Here is a 16123-nt window from a genome sequence, read left to right as displayed (position 1 = left end):
GTTTTAAAAGCATACATATAAACTTGAAATTTAATGACCCTTGACCTCATATTATACATACAAAAAGAGTATCAAAAAGTGTACATAAATACACATTACATGAAGGAAGCCATCTTAGCTTCTAAATTACCATACATCCATGGTGTACAAAAGTATAACATCTAAAAGTAAAGCATGTTAAACAAGTGCATGTCAATATACGAAAATGTTCCAAATTGCTCATAAGCCACTATAGATGATGAGCATCCGAGAACATAGTCTCCTTACCTATAAAATAACCCACATAAACTAGGGTGAGTAATCAAGTTACTCGTAGGAAGAAGCATATGCATATACCCTAAAGTTTCAATATCATTGCAAAATCAATATAGACGAATACAAGGAATCATTCCACTTAACATCTATGTTCAAGGTGTTCTAAGGGATCATATTAAACTAATGCAATGATTCCATTATAACACAATATTAATATCAATGTACTTAACAACATTAAATCGCCAATAACCAAAATCACAAGTCACAATTAAGCATTGATTGTCAACTTTGAAATGAATGCGAAATCAAGTAGTGGAAAACTTGGACATCAAATCTCGGATAAAGCCAAGACCTAAACGGTTATTTCGGGCATTGACCCGCTGGGAATACCACCCTAGTGCGTACTATAAATGGGGAGAACTTATACCTCCCACACTAGAGCCAAACTCTAGCCATGTCATTTGTAATAATGTCCCAAGAGAATCCAAAATCATTATTAAGTTCAAAACTTATACACAAATATTAAGACATATATACCACCTTCCTTGCAAAAGTATTTTGAAACCACACAAACCATGTCTTAGGGTTCCAAGTCTAGAATGACATAATAAATGACAAGTCCTTATCATGATATAATGTACAAAACAATATCACCAACTTATCAATTTAAATCATGCCTCAACAATAAGCTTTATATACTAATTCTTAACATTTTAGCAATAAGCTTCTAAAATAATCACAATTAGTCATCAACAATAATATAGAATTATCCCCATCATAAATATAGCAATTCAAGTCACTAAGAATTGTATATAATATTAATAATTCTACAAGAGTTCTATATCACTACCACATGAGAAAATACTAGAATTTAGCATACTACTAAATCATATAATCCTTCTATACAAGGTATATACATATTACACATGCTTAAATCAATAAACCCTAAGTCAAAAATGAGGGTTTCCTATAATATGCAAGACTATCATATTAAAAGCATGTACACAATATATACTAAACCCAAAAGGACTTAAAACATTTGAAGTACAAACATACTACCACCCCTACCTCAATAGAGAATTGAATTTTTATAATCCCAAGCAACTAAGCTCAAAATGGAAAACAAAATAAGGGTTTTGAAGAGGAGAGTAAGAGGAAACTTTGTCTTCCCAAGTTTAATGGTCTAAGGTGAGTGGAAGGAGGTCAAAATGAAGAAATAAGTTATAAACCAAGCTTTTCTCCAATGGTGGCTAGGTTAGGGTTTTTAGAATAAGTGTAATGAAAAAGATGAAAATGAAAATGGTGAGTGGAGGATCTAGTCTTCCTCCACTCACTATGTGCTCTTACACTACCTCTCACATACACACAATGCAAGACTAAAATGTGAGACTACACTTGTCACAAATCCAAGGCTCCTTCCTAGGCTTAATCCTAAGCCTACACTTGTCAACCATCCAAGCCAACAAGTGCACCAATCTTAGGCCAACAATTAGGTGAATCTCCACCCTCCACATGTCACAAGATTATGCTTCTAAGTCTCCCCACCCAAATGCCAACAAGTGGCTCCATGAGAGTGTGACACTTGTCACACTTTTCAAAAATTACAAAAATGTCCTTTTTCAAAATATCTTCCAAATTAAATTGCAAAATGGTCCCTAAGATGAAAAATAATTACTTTTTATAATTACACTAAAACCCCAAAAATTAATAATATTTCCAAGAAAGTATGTATCCATATCCTTTACGAAAAAGTAAGCAACTAACATGCATTTCCTATTAAAGTAAAAATACAATTATCATAGAAATCAAATATCATGGATGCATGTAAAGCCAGACTCAAATCCGAGCACAAAAAGTGAGGTTATGCAAGGAAAAATGATAAACGAGAAAAAGACAAAATAGGGAAAGGACGAAAAAAAGAAATTACCGAAAAAAAGAAAGGAAGGAAAATGACCGGGTCATTACATGGTTCAACCATACGAAGTGCCAAATTAATGTCCATTCACCCCAATGTTATAAGGATTTTCTCCTTCCAATCAGAATAATTATCACTAGTTAAAAATGGGATATGAGATGAACCAATATTGACAGGTTCCATATGGAACTACTGCAAAAATAAAACATGCCAAACATTACTATACTATAAACATAAATTTTATTAAAATTCTTAACCCATGTTAAAAAAATTCATATTAAAACAATGTGTCATTATAACCTTCTCGTGGGCAAAGCCGCAGAGGTTTTAATACAATAATGTTTTGAAAATATAATCATAATAGGATAAAATATTCTTTAATGTCATTAAATTGATAATGATATAGTCTTGTGGGCATTTGCATTCATTTCTAGTTTAATTCCAAATTCATTTTATCCCCATTTCCCTATGGGGAAGAATAAAATATTTTTATGAATGAAATATAAACCTTTAATGCATAATCTTTATGTGATATAAATATCATATAGTAAAATTTTATTTTATATCATAGAATCAAACAACCAAAGATATTGTGGCTACTCTCTAGTTAGTATGCATTAAAAGAATGAATATGCATTAAAATTTAAAACAATAATTATACTTATACTTTAATAAACTGAATTTATGAGAGTATACTGCACAGAAACTTTAATATGCAGCTCTGGAGTATTCTTCATTTGTATAGATATTTTTAAAGCTATACAACTCTAGACCATTATGGATAACTGACAATTCTATAATATTCCACGCATTCATTATAAAAACATTCTTTATGGACTTACGATGAGATTCTTCCATCTTTAAAGCAGTCATGAAACCACTCGGGTCTGAATCACTTTTATTATAAAAGGACAATGTTGCACCCACTTTATGAATTCACGATGAGATTCTCCAATATTTAAAGTAGTCGTTAAACCGCTCGGGTCTGAATCACTTTATTCATCGCAATCCGTTTGGGTGTAATATTCCATTGTAACCAAAAAACTTACCGACCAAAGTAATGAAAATGATAAAGAAGTATCAAAAAATATTACAAACTAGGGGAATAAAACCACACCCATCAAAAAAATAGAACAGACCAAACAGAACCACCAAGGAAATATTAGAGGCCAGAGAGAATGCCAACATAGCCGTTAAACAAATGTTACAGGCCAGAGAAAGAGAACGGTAACATAGCCGCTAAACAAATATTACAGCAATATAAACAGAACGATAACATAGCCTAAAGGTATCGATGTGATACTAAATGAAAGAAAATATTAATCCCTAAAACTAGATCACATACCTCCAGCCATGAAATCAGTGTTGTTAATGCTTGCAAAAACAAAGTGAGAAATCCTCAAGATGTTCACGCCTATATAAGTCTTTATGCATGTACTTCATGAAGACAACACAGACTGCTACTTGTTAGGCATGTGACCTCTGTAAGGAAACTGTATGAATAAATCAATAGAGTAAACAATCCATCATGCAAACCCCTTACTTTATTCTAATTCAAAATAGTGGTTATTAAACCACCTTCAACTTCCTAAAACCACGATGCTGTAACTTCCCAAAACTGTAACGCTGTGTCAGACCTAGTGGGTTAGAATATCAATGTAGTGTGGCAATGTAGGCCACATCACATGTAATAAATACACGTGTCTAACATATCCTTCTTGCTTCATAAATTTTCATTCCCAAAATTTGGACCAAAAAAAGCAAGGAAAATCTTTTTGTCATTGTGCACGTTCACAAACCACAACCTTCACATGACTTGGTCAAAAGCTATATCCATTAAGAGCTCGTTTGGGATTGCGTTTGTAGCTTGTAAAAGCACGTTCAATTTGAAAAATAGTGTTCAACAGTGTTTGGTAAATAAAAAATGCACTTTTAGGGGTAGAGGTTTAATACAAAAAATTACATTTTGATAAAGCTGGAAATCAGAGCGTTTAAGCAGAGTTTGGTATCTAATATTTTTTTGTACAATATAACCCTCCTTTATTTTCATAATTACAAGACTATTCGTGATAAGAAAATATATATATATATATATAAACTATCAAATAATGAGTACTGATCTCTTGCTCGCCATGGAGCAAGAAAATTCTTCCGCACTTTTTATAGTGACCATTAGATTAAATCTAATGGTCACATTCTAAACCCACCTACAGTTTTCCTTTTATGTGACGGTCCAAGTTTTTTAACCCGGTGCGTCAGTTATGAACCGAAAGATGACCCGATAATGGATCCGAAATGCGGAAACAAAAGACAAAACAATGGTCTCTAGAGATACAACATGGCTCTAAGACACCATTATGACCCTCAACGAGGGCACGGAACCCAAAAGAATCAAATGGGGAAGCAACGTTTCAAAAACAAACAAGATTGAACCTAGGGGCAAAATCATCATTTTTAGCTTAAAAGTGGGTGCCACCGAGTACACTATTGGAAAGACAACGAAAAATCAATGAACTTAGACTCAAAAATCGCTTGATTTGGAGTCCGGATGAAGAAGATATGGCTTACGGAAGAAGAAGGGGCAAAACGGTCAAAAATAGCAAACCCAAGAACATCTAACCAGTTAGGAGACCTTCCTAACCGGTTAGGAGGCCAAAAATTATGACATACACACTGCCCACACTCATCTAACCGGTTACGAAACCCCTCGTAACCGTTTAGATGTGAAGGCGGCAGAATGGGCAGCAAGAAACCTTTGCAGCAGGGGTTTTTCCGTAAAAAATGGAAATTTAAGGGCCTAGATGACATTTTCTGGAAAAACTCAAAGAGGAAACCCCCCTCAAAATCAAGTTTTCTACATGAATCTTAAGAAAAATCAAAAAAAATACGCACTGTGAAATGCCCAAAATGCCCTCCCAAGAAAACTGGTCCAGAGGGTCCAAAAAGCTGCTAAATTTAAAAACTAAGAGCTGAACTTCGGGATCGATTTCCGATGCCAAGACGACATTTCCCGGAAAAACACGAAGAAGAAACCCCCCCTAAAATCATGTTTTCTGTTCAACCATGTGAAGAACAGAATTTATTTCCCAAATAAAATTCCCAAAATACCCTTAGGTCAGATTATGCAACAAAAGTGTAAAATGAGTCCGTAGGAGACTCATTTCACCAAAGAAGAAGCTTTGCCCGGAAACGACCATGCACGCAAACGTAACTTACCTAGTAAGATGTGCTACAATGGTCCATAGCCCAAAAATATGGTCAATACAAAATATGACCCCCCAACGGCCAAAATGCCAAAAACGAAGTTTGGAACGAAAACTTGGAATTTAAAATCATGAGATGGTTTCAAAATGTCGTTTGGCCCTTGGCCACACTTCATACAAGATTAACAAGACCCTAGGGAAGAATCAAAATAGAATTCCCACACCCAATACAAACATGGGTAAGCAAAAACTCAATATTTTTCAATACTTTCATAATATTCCATGAAGCCAAAATTTACGTAGGATACAAATTACATGTCATTGGCCTCCGGCCTCATTTCATACATGTCAAATACATCGTAAAGAGTGTACTCATGTACACATTACATATAAGGAATCAAATGTACACATGTTGACATATAAGACTACAATTGGCATTCCAAGCCAACCTTCACCAAAAATGGAAGTCTCCAAGTCCACAAACCATCTAAGCATAATGAAGACCTCAACTTTGATTCTTGTACCTGATATATGCCCCAGTATCTTAGGGGTGAGTAACATAAAGCTACTTGTAGGAAATGAGCATGCATCGACCTAGCGTTTTACAAATTATCATATTATGGCGAAACATGTTAAAAGGCTCATGCCACCTAACGTCTACATCAATGTGTGACTCGGGGAGCATCTTAAGCTACCTAAGATCATTTCTAGCATGAAACACATCATTCATGCAATTCAAGCAACATGGAAGCATGTTATACAAAACAACAAGACATAGATTTTCAAAGTTATGAACTCGAAATCTAAAACACAAGAATTACCAAAATGGGTCATGCCACCTAACGTCTATGTTCCAAATGAAATTATAGGATCATTCCTAAGTCATATTTGAACATCAAAACACGAATCATGATATCAATACACTTTAACCAACATTGGAACTTCCAATGCAACGCATAAAGCATGATTTCACAAAGTTAACATCCTACAACAAAATGTGGAGAATCCAATAAGAAACAATAAGTTATAACATCATATAGTTATCAACTTGAAACGAAATGCGAAATTAACCAAAGTGGATACTTAGACGTCACGCCGGATCAGACGGACACCATAGTTACTTTAGGGTTACTAGCCCACGGGTAACCTCCCTATGTGTGCACTAGACTATATAGAGGGACAATCCCCCGTACTAGAACCAAGTCCTAGCCGTAGCCAAACAACGACATCCCCAAGTTTTCAAAATCAACAAGTTGTGCAACAACGTATATATCAACATGTATGTACAAGATATCAACTATCTACCAAGCACAACCAAATTTAGAAACATATACAATACATGCACAAAGTTCACAACTACTATGGCATGAAAAATGTCCGATACAAAGAGTGCAATTTCTTACATAAGGCAACAACATATTCATTAAGGAAAACACATTCTCATGAATATTAATATAACAACTATGTTATCCAATGCTCAAAATATAACCAAGTGAACATACAACAAGTCCAAGTCCATGATTTAAACATAGAAACAACTTCCAAAACGTAATAAAATCCATGGAGCAAATATATAGAATTTAATTAAGCAAAAATAATCAAATTCTTTAGATTCTAAATTAATTCCAAACAACCCCAAATTAATATATGTTGAAGGACATGTCATGATTATCACATATATAACTCCAAACGACCAATTCAGTGATTAAAACACTTAAAACAAAATTAATTAAGCTAATTAATTAATTTCCTCTAGATTTTTAAACAATTCCAAATGCTCTCAATTTAAGATATGTTAGAGAACATGCCAAGGCCTATCTAAATATCATATTACAACTTGATTTCATGCTTGTTATGACCATGTGAATTAAACTTTCACCAAAGATAAATATTAAATAAAATTTGTAACTCTTAACCAAATGATCCAAATTTAATATATGTCAACAACCATACCAAAGCCAAATTTTCTAGCATGTCACAATCTAATTCCAATTTACATATCATCATGGAAATTAAACCTTAAACAAAGAAATTAATTTCTAGATCTTGAACTAAAGCATACACACAAGTTGTATAAGCTCATATAATCATCAATACAACACAAATATAATCCTAAGACACCCCCTACCTCCATTTGAGATGAAATCTCAAATCCCCACCAAAATAAATCGGCTTCGAATCCGACGAAACTCCTAGGTTTTGTCGGGGATAACACCACGAACATGAATCCCAAGGAAGTCCCATCAAAAACACAACTTGACTTCAAACCCGAACTTAAGAAACGGCCAAAACAAGATTCCAATCAGTTGGAATCGAAGGCCTCGCCGAGGGGAATAATAAACACAAAGGCATCACCACTTTTTAATGAAGGGAAGAAGTCCAAAAGAGGAGAGAGAAGATGGCAGCCATGGATGGAGCTTGGACCGGCCATGAGAGAGGAGAGAGAGAGAAAAATCTGATTTTTCTTTCTAAGACCTCCTATTTATAGAAAACTCAAAAAGTATCCCGAACGGGCCCCGCCGGGTCCGGAAAAGTGGAATTCGTGCAGACGCGCTCAAATGGCAAAACTCCGTGAACAAAAAAGATTCCAAATGAGAAAATATGAACAACGGAAGAAACAACGTTGAAAACAGAGTCCGAGTAGAGAGTTATGCCCAAAACAAGTTTGGCACAAACCGGTGCCAGAAATCCTGAAACTGGAAAACATCGTCCAGGAGGAAATTCTAAGAGTCCACAACTCGACGAAATGTGAAAATGAATCCCATGCGAGCATCTAGGCTCAAAATAAGGCATTGAGTAATAACTTTCATTAATTGCACAAGGACCCCTCCAAAAAGTAAAAACTGCGAAACTGTCCCAGAATGAAAATATCTTCCAAAAGATATTTTCTTAGATACCCCTGAAATAAAATATCTTCAAAAGATATTTATGAAAAACACCCCAAGAAAAGAAAAAGATTCCAAAGAACTTTGCATTTATGCCCCTATAGGCACCGGGAGCAACCAGAGTACTTTCTCACGAAAGTAAAGATACGTATCTCATAGAAATCATTGAGAATGAAGATACGTGAGGTCAGAAACCAATTCCAAACACAAGAAGTGTGGTTACGCAAACAGAGTGACAAACGAGGAAAAGACGAAATAGGGAAAAAGACAAAATAGGGAATAGTGTCGAAAAACGAAAAATGTGGGAATGACTCGGTCCTCAAAGGAAGTTGTCAATCCACAGAAAAGAGTCTCGAAAATCACTCCAGAGCACTCGAGACGACACTAATCGACAAGAAACCAAACTCAGAAGGGAAAAGACAACAGAAAAAAATTTATCCGAAAAATTCGGGTCATTACATTTTAATACAAAACCACTATCAGTATTTCTAGTTTCTAAATTTAACATTTACCAATACAATTAATTATAACAATAAAAGGTAAGTACTAAAAAAATAAAAATAAAAATCTATTCACCTCTTGAAATCACGTCTCACCATTAATTGAAAAAAAAAATTCTATAAAAAAAATTAAAAGTGTTAGAAAATTGCATCCATGACTTGATACTAAAGTTGACATTATCTGTTTGAATGTAAAAAAGAAATTAAAAATTACACTATTGACATACAAAACAATGAAACGTCGACTAAAAAATAATAAAAAATTAAAAATTAAATCTACTTGATCAACTTAATGTAATTTGTGATTTGCACTACACTTCACTCATAAAAAAATTAATAGATTATAATTTAAATTATTGTATACCTCCCTAAATGCATGTTATTTAAATATTAGAAATTAAATCTATTTTTCTCTAACTCTTTTGTCACAAATTTTAACTAGATGTAAACACATTCCAATTACTCATCTGTAATAATGAATCGCACAATATATTTTTTTCTAGTTCTACTATAATAACAAAAATTTATTGACGTAATGAGGAGATTCACAACAAAACATGTTATTATTCTATTAAATTTTAGATTTCCTTCGTAAATTAGTTGTTTTCCTTAATATTTTCTTTAATACTGCTATTATTATACTATCATTATTTTTATTTTTTTAGTACTTACCTTTTATTATTATAATTAATTGTATTGACAAATATTAAATTTGGAAACTAGAAATAATGATAGTAGTTTTGTATTAAAAGGAAATCATATAGGTGGGTTTGGAATGTGACCATTAGATTTAATCTAATGGTCACTATAGAAAGTGCAGAAGAATTTTCTTGCTCCATGGGGAGTAAGAGATCACTACTCATCAAATAATAATGTACAAGTAAATAAAAGTGTTTAGTTGGAACTCTGTCATCGTATAACACATATCTTACATATTATATTATATATATATATATATATATATATATATATATATATATATATATATATATATTGAACATTTAAAGAGAAGTATAATAGCGTGAGGACTACTATTGCTAGCCTGATTTCATATCCGATCTCCATTGAATATTTATAGCCTAATTTTCTATTTTTTACAATTATAATGCAAATTTACATTTAGCTTATAAGATTCTAAATTATAAATATTTTGTAAATTACATTTATCTAAAAAATTCTAACTTGGATTTTTCAAAGACATTCGTAGTATCTGAAGATTTTGCATTTATGTATTTGTTAAGAATCCTTTATAAAAGCGTATAAGAGAATTTTTCGAGCTATTGATTTAAGAGAATGAAATTGCATCTGGCTAATGCACACTTTTATTATTGTATGGGTAATTCAGTAAAATTAGTAATAAAAGTGTTTTAAGCAATATTGTTACCAAACAAATTTAACACTGCTTTAAGTATAAAAAATTATTTATATAATGCATCACCAAACACCTAACATGTTTTACCGACAGCACTTTTATGACAGCTTTACTCATAAAAGCGGTTTTATCATTACAACAGCAACGCCAAACTAGCACTAAGTCTTTAATATCGTGGTTCAATTCCTTTTATCTTGGAAAGAGACATCGTTCTTACATGAGTAAATCTACTCTTAAGGCAGTGTATTCACACGCATCAGGTAAAGTTCATTATCATCATATAGTTATTTTCTTGTTCTCAATTGTTTCTTACAATTAAAGTAGTGCCCTATATCTATATTCTTTTAATTTTTCGAAGTCATGTAGGAAGCGAGCAATTAAAGGACAGAAGTGGTCGGTGAATGTCGGTTTTCTTACGAGGAAATAAATAGAGAACGAAAGTGAGAAATGTGGAATGGGGCAAATTAGTCTTTGTGCTTTAATTATATTTTATATTAAAGTATAGTATTAAAATATTAAGGAAAAAAAATGACATTTTGTAGGATTTTGCGTCCAAAGGGGAGATCAAAGTAATAACCATCAAATACTATACCGTGTGTAATTTGACAATACTTTAGGGAGATCAGTATAATTTATTTTTTCTTTTTTTTCTTTTTTTTCTTCAAGGAACTGAACCAAAAGTCAAACCAGCACAATTAGAGCCTGGCCCAAAACATTTACAAAAACCATGGCTTAAGCAGTGTGTTCTTCTACAACCCAACTAGTTTAACGACCATTGAAGATCAAACTCTTGGTCAGAAGACAGTCACTTGCAGAGAACATACTCTGCATTCCGAGCAGTCAGTTCGGTGGTGGCCGGAATAACCAACTCAACGACCCCTCTCTCTCTCTCTCACACACACACAGGAATGCCCACCTCTTAGTACACATTACCTTTTTTTGCTTCACTCCTTGACTCATGTTTGTCCACAAAGAATTTGATAAAACTGAAACAAACACACGCGAAAATCATAACTATAGGAATTTCCCACGACTTTATAGTAGCGAAGCTCGTCTCTTCCTACGGCGCCTGTGCCCAAATGGTCGAAGCCACCTTCATATTTTCTCTCACTAACCGCCGATCCACCTTCCTTTACAATTCCCTCATCAGAGGCTTCTCTTCCCTCAACCTCTTCTCTCAGTCCCTCTCCGTTTTCCGCCAAATGCTCTTTGCCCGCAAACCCATTGACCGCCACACCTTGCCGACCGTTCTCAAATCTTGTGCCGGCTTATCAGCTCTCAGATTCGGCCGCCACGTCCACCTGGTAGTTTTGGTAAATGGGTTTGGTTCAGATGTTGCAAATTCAAATGCGTTGATTACGATGTACTCAAAGTGTGGAGATTTAGTGAGTGCCCGGTGGGTGTTTGATCAAATGTCTGAGAGGGACTCGATTACTTGGTCGGCAATGATGGCAGGGTATGGGAAGCACGGATATTCTGGTGAGGTAGTTGTGTTGTTTGAACGGATGTTGAATGCAGGGATATTGCCGGATGGTAAGACTTTTACTACGGTTCTGACAGCATGTAGTCACGGGGGTTTGATGGATGAAGGGATAGAGTATTTTGAGATGATGAAGGGGAGGTTTGGTGTGAGGCCAGGGTTGGAGCATTACACTTGCATGGTGGACATTTTGGGGAGGGCTGGCTTTGTTGAGGAAGTGGAGGCGATGATTGAGGTAATGGAGGTGGAGCCGGATGAGGCTCTGTGGGGTGCAATGCTAGGGGCTTGTAAGATTCATCGGAAGGTGGACGTGGCTGAGTGGGTGGCTGAGAAGGTCTATGGGAGGAGATTGAGTGCAGCATCACTGTAATTGGAGATTAAGTGCAGCATCACTGTACTTGGAGATTAAGTGCAGCATCACTGTAATTCTTGTTTTTAGAAAGCCAAGGTGGTATCATAAATTTGTTATTTGTTTGTGCTCCATTGCCCTTCTTGGTTGCCCTGAGAATTGCAAAGTTATGTACTCCCTCCTTTTCCAAATTGTTGTTCCTATTCAATATTATAACTTCTTAAGAAAGCATACAATTTAATGAATTTGTCTTCTTTTAAAATTTCAAAACTACTCATTTAATATACATTGTAAGTTTTCAAAAGTGAATATATTTTGGAAGTATATAATCAATCTTTTTACATTGACTTTTACAATAATTTTAAACTTTTGGAAAGTACCAGAGTAATGATATAACTACTACTTTAGGCAATTTATATATATTAGCTATCCAAGCACCAAAGTTGTTTTACTACTTTTAGAGCATTCTAGTTACCAAACTAATCTAGCAAGCCTGAGTAGGTAAAATGTCTCTGTTAGTGATCTGATTCAGGGTGGCAATTGGTGTAAACCTCCATTTCTGAATAATGCAGCAATCATATTCTTTATGTAATATTTTGTTTTCAAGTGATACAAGTTGCTGTTGATTCCCTGGAATCATCGGACTTGGAGTGCTGCCTTTTGATGATGAAAGACTATTGAATCCTGTTGGTAGATGCCTGCGACCGAACAACATTACTTGAAGGAAGTGTGGGAGACGAATCTGCCTCAGGAAAGCTCTCAAATCAATAAGTTTTCTTACTTTTACTCTGTTTTCAATTTCCAGTTACAATATGTTTATTTTTTGTGCATGAATTTCTCCGAAGACTAATTTGGTTTGGTACTATAAAACAATAAAAACCAGACATTTTAAACTTCAAATCTGTGAGGAATAAATGTAGAAGTCCATATAGAGTTATAAAAGGAATTGGTTCAATCTGATTTGGAGCATGGTTAGGCCAGCTGATAGTTTTATTTCTTGTCTGATTGTGTAATAGAATTCCATGTTTGACAAATCTGCAACTTAGAGGTATTTATCTAACCATCGTATTCCATAATTGGAATGGAGTCAGGTAGAGAATTTAATTTTCAACTAACATTTGTCATAATTGCATGAGCAATGGAGTCTGGTAGAGCATTTCTTTTTCAACCGTCCTTATGCTCAAGAAGTGTGGAAATGGTTAGCTGTTTTTTTTACAGTGGAATTGGAATAAGATATCTTCATTTGACCAGCTGATATGTTGTTTGAATCTAAGTTCTAACATAACTCCATATGACATAAATTGTGGCAACCTTGTGGGCGGGTTCGAGCGAGGCATTGGCAGGCTACAGGTTCACCCCACATTGCTTGAGTGTGGAAAGGGGAAGTGTTATATATGTAGGATTGGTACACTCCAAATGGTACGAGGCCTTTTGGGGTAAAACCTAAGAACAAAATGCCCTTTTGAACGCCTTTTAATCAATTATTACTTATCAAAAAAAAAAACCCCAAGAACAAAACCATACGAGGCCGGACCCAAATTGGACAATATCATATCATGTGGCAAAGTGTTGTAACAAATGGTATTAGAGCCTGATCGAGCCGGAAGTGTGCCAACGGGGATGTCAGGCCTCTTAGGGAGGTGGATTGTGGTGATGTTGTGAGCAGGTGTGCGTGGGCGGGTGTGAGCGAGGCACTAGCAGGCTACAATATTGGCAGGCTACGGCTACAGAATCCCACATCGCCTAGGTGTGGAAGGGGAAGTGCTATACATGTAAGATTGGTACACTCCAAATGGTACGAGGCTTTTTGGGGTAAGACCCACGAACAAAATCGTGCGGCTCGGACCCAAAGCGGACAATATCATACCGCATGGTGGAGTGGGTCGTTGCATAAATTGTGTGATTTTTCTTATTGTTCTCATCCCTTTATACATCACATAGTTCCACACTGCACACATAACAAACTGGGATCTCACAAACACTTGCACTGGTGCACAACCTCAATGGCCCTAAACATAGCCCTCTGTAGCAGCAACTCTCCTCTTCCTCCTAACCCACTTCTTCATCTATTTCCTCCTCTTAAACCCCTCTCACCACTTCCCACCTGCCCAAGAGGGTTGCTGATCTTTGGTGCCCTTCCCCAACTAGGCAACAATGGCCATGTTGCACTAGGTAACATGGCCAAGAAGTATGGACCCGTCATGTACGTCAAAATGGGCACTTGTAGCATGGTCGTGGCCTCCACTCCGGACGCTGCTCGGGCGTTCTTGACAACCCTAGATCTAAATTTCTCAAACCGTCCACCGAACGTCGGTGCAACCCACCTCGCCTATAATTGTGGGGACATGGTGTTCGCGAATTATGGGCCTCGGTGGAAGTTGCTTAGAAAACTAAGTGACCTACACATGCTTGGTAGGAAGGTTGTGGAAGATTGGTCACATCCGAGCCATCAAGCTAGGGCATATGCTTGGGACTATGTACGATATGAGCTGCCATGGAAAACCGGTGGTGGTGCCGAACATGCTGTGCTACTCAATATCGAACATTATTGGGCAAGTGTTATTGTGCTAGCTTCTGCTTTTCATTTTTTTGTATTTTCTGCTTTTCGTTTTTCTGTATTAGGGACGCGTTCCCCTTTTGAACGTTTTTCTAATATATCTTTACTTATTAAAAAAAAAGTTTTATTGTGCTAGTAAGTGTTTGAATTCTGAAACGAAGGACTCAAAGTCTAATGAGTTCAAGGACATGGTGGAGTTGATGAGCACAACGGGGTATTTCAATATTGGTGGTATTTATACATTCGATAGCGTGGATGGACTTGCAAGGGATCAAGCGTGGGATGAAGTGGTTACATAAGAGGTTCGATGAGTTGTTGTCAAGAATGATAGAAGAGCACAAGGCTTTAGCTTATGAGGGGAAGGGAAAGCCAGATTTCCTTGACACTCTAATGGCTCATCAAGAAAATCTGGTGATGAGAAGCTTACTATGACCAACATCAAAGCACTGCTATTGGTAAACCCTACAACTTTAGTTCTTCTCTCTCGCTAGATAGCAACATTAACTATAGAGTAATGCAATCATGAGAGCCTCTCATGACAAAAAGCGTGAGCTCTCCTTATTTAACCACTGCATTGAGACCGTTTCTTAAGATCTGTGAAAAGTCAAATGAGTCATTTAATAAATATTTTAATTCAGTGGTTAAATAGGGAGAGGTCATCGAGAGAGGGCTCTTATGATAGCATTACTTTTAACTATCTATGTCAGTAACCAAGCACATACGTTAGCATGAAGGGAAATTATAAAATTGCCGACACTTGAAAGTCGGGTGTCTCATATAGCAGTGGAGTCCACCATAACTGTTGTGGTGGGCCCCACTCTTATGTGAGACACCTGATTTTTTTAACTATGCTACAATTGCCGACATTGCCACAACAACTGAGAAAGAGGAGAGTGTATTGGGTCCACCATCTCATATCCCTCAGTCTCTTAGTCGGTGTCGCAATGTAGCCAAATTTTGAGTTTTCCATGAATTTTACATTTGAATCATTATGATCTAAATAGAACTAGAAAACCATGAAAGTATTGCATTAATTAGCTAGTTTTTATTCCATGCATGCACATAGGAATTACTTTGGTGTAATAATAAGATGCAGTGACAGAGTGAGGAATTTGTTTCCGGAGGGGTGAATTGATAATGATTAATTTTTTTTTTTCAACTAACATGACAACCAATAATGTAAGTGTTGAAACACTTATATGTATATATGTATTTATGCTGCGGTCTTACTGTAATTAGATATAGGGTTTGTGGCCATTATGTAATTAGGCCTTTATTGTATTGTATATAACTCCCTTTATGTTTTAGGGTTAAAAAAAATGAAAAAATGGGCTGAGCAATTAGTCTCTCTCTCTCGCTGTCTCTCCTTCTCTCTGTATCTCTATATTCATTATATACAAATCTTCATTTCTACATGGTATCAGAGCGGATCGAAATTGTGAGTGTGGGAAATTGCAATTGCATTGTTCTTGTATAGATTTGTAGATCTATTTAGAGCTCGTGACGGTGGTGTTGTTGCCGTTTTTTTTTTAGTTGTGGATGAGCTCGCAGCCTTCTCTTGTCGTCGCTACTTGTTGCTCGTTGCTTGGTCTCAGATCTGAAACCCA

At 35.7% G+C, this 16123-nt stretch overlaps 2 protein-coding genes across 2 annotated transcripts; both read left to right on the top strand.

Moving 5' to 3' along the window:
- Nucleotides 1-3981: 3981 nt before the first annotated feature.
- On the top strand, nucleotides 3982-12187 carry LOC132266274 (putative pentatricopeptide repeat-containing protein At3g11460, mitochondrial). Its single transcript, XM_059767129.1, has 2 exons — nucleotides 3982-4083; nucleotides 11054-12187. The coding sequence occupies exons 1-2, from the start codon at nucleotides 3982-3984 to the stop codon at nucleotides 11978-11980; spliced, it is 1029 nt and encodes a 342-aa protein (XP_059623112.1). The 3' UTR covers nucleotides 11981-12187.
- A 1386-nt stretch (nucleotides 12188-13573) lies between these two features.
- Nucleotides 13574-14815, top strand: LOC132266273 (flavonoid 3',5'-hydroxylase-like). Its single transcript, XM_059767128.1, has 2 exons — nucleotides 13574-14574; nucleotides 14678-14815. Exons 1-2 carry the CDS (start codon nucleotides 13963-13965, stop codon nucleotides 14813-14815), a joined length of 750 nt encoding a protein of 249 aa, XP_059623111.1. The 5' UTR covers nucleotides 13574-13962.
- The last annotated feature ends 1308 nt before the right edge of the window (nucleotides 14816-16123 follow it).

This window comes from Cornus florida, unplaced genomic scaffold (genome assembly GCF_030987335.1).
Source record: "Cornus florida cultivar Cherokee Brave unplaced genomic scaffold, ASM3098733v1 CherokeeBrave_3.0.0_Hap2_Chr07, whole genome shotgun sequence".
NCBI lineage: Eukaryota > Viridiplantae > Streptophyta > Magnoliopsida > Cornales > Cornaceae > Cornus > Cornus florida.
This window is presented reverse-complemented; position numbering and strand designations above follow the sequence as displayed.

What these genes read in the sequence shown, in the direction of transcription:
- LOC132266274 (XM_059767129.1), top strand. Translation starts at nt 3,982, where the DNA reads ATGACTTGGTCAAAAGCTATATCCATTAAGAGCTCGTTTGGGATTGCG. An exon ending in ATAGTGTTCAACAGTGTTTG is followed by an intron (nt 4,084 to 11,053) that starts GTAAATAAAAAA and finishes CCCACCTCTTAG; the next exon opens with TACACATTACCTTTTTTTGC.
- LOC132266273 (XM_059767128.1), top strand. Translation starts at nt 13,963, where the DNA reads ATGGCCCTAAACATAGCCCTCTGTAGCAGCAACTCTCCTCTTCCTCCT. An exon ending in TTTCTGCTTTTCGTTTTTCT is followed by an intron (nt 14,575 to 14,677) that starts GTATTAGGGACG and finishes TCTGAAACGAAG; the next exon opens with GACTCAAAGTCTAATGAGTT.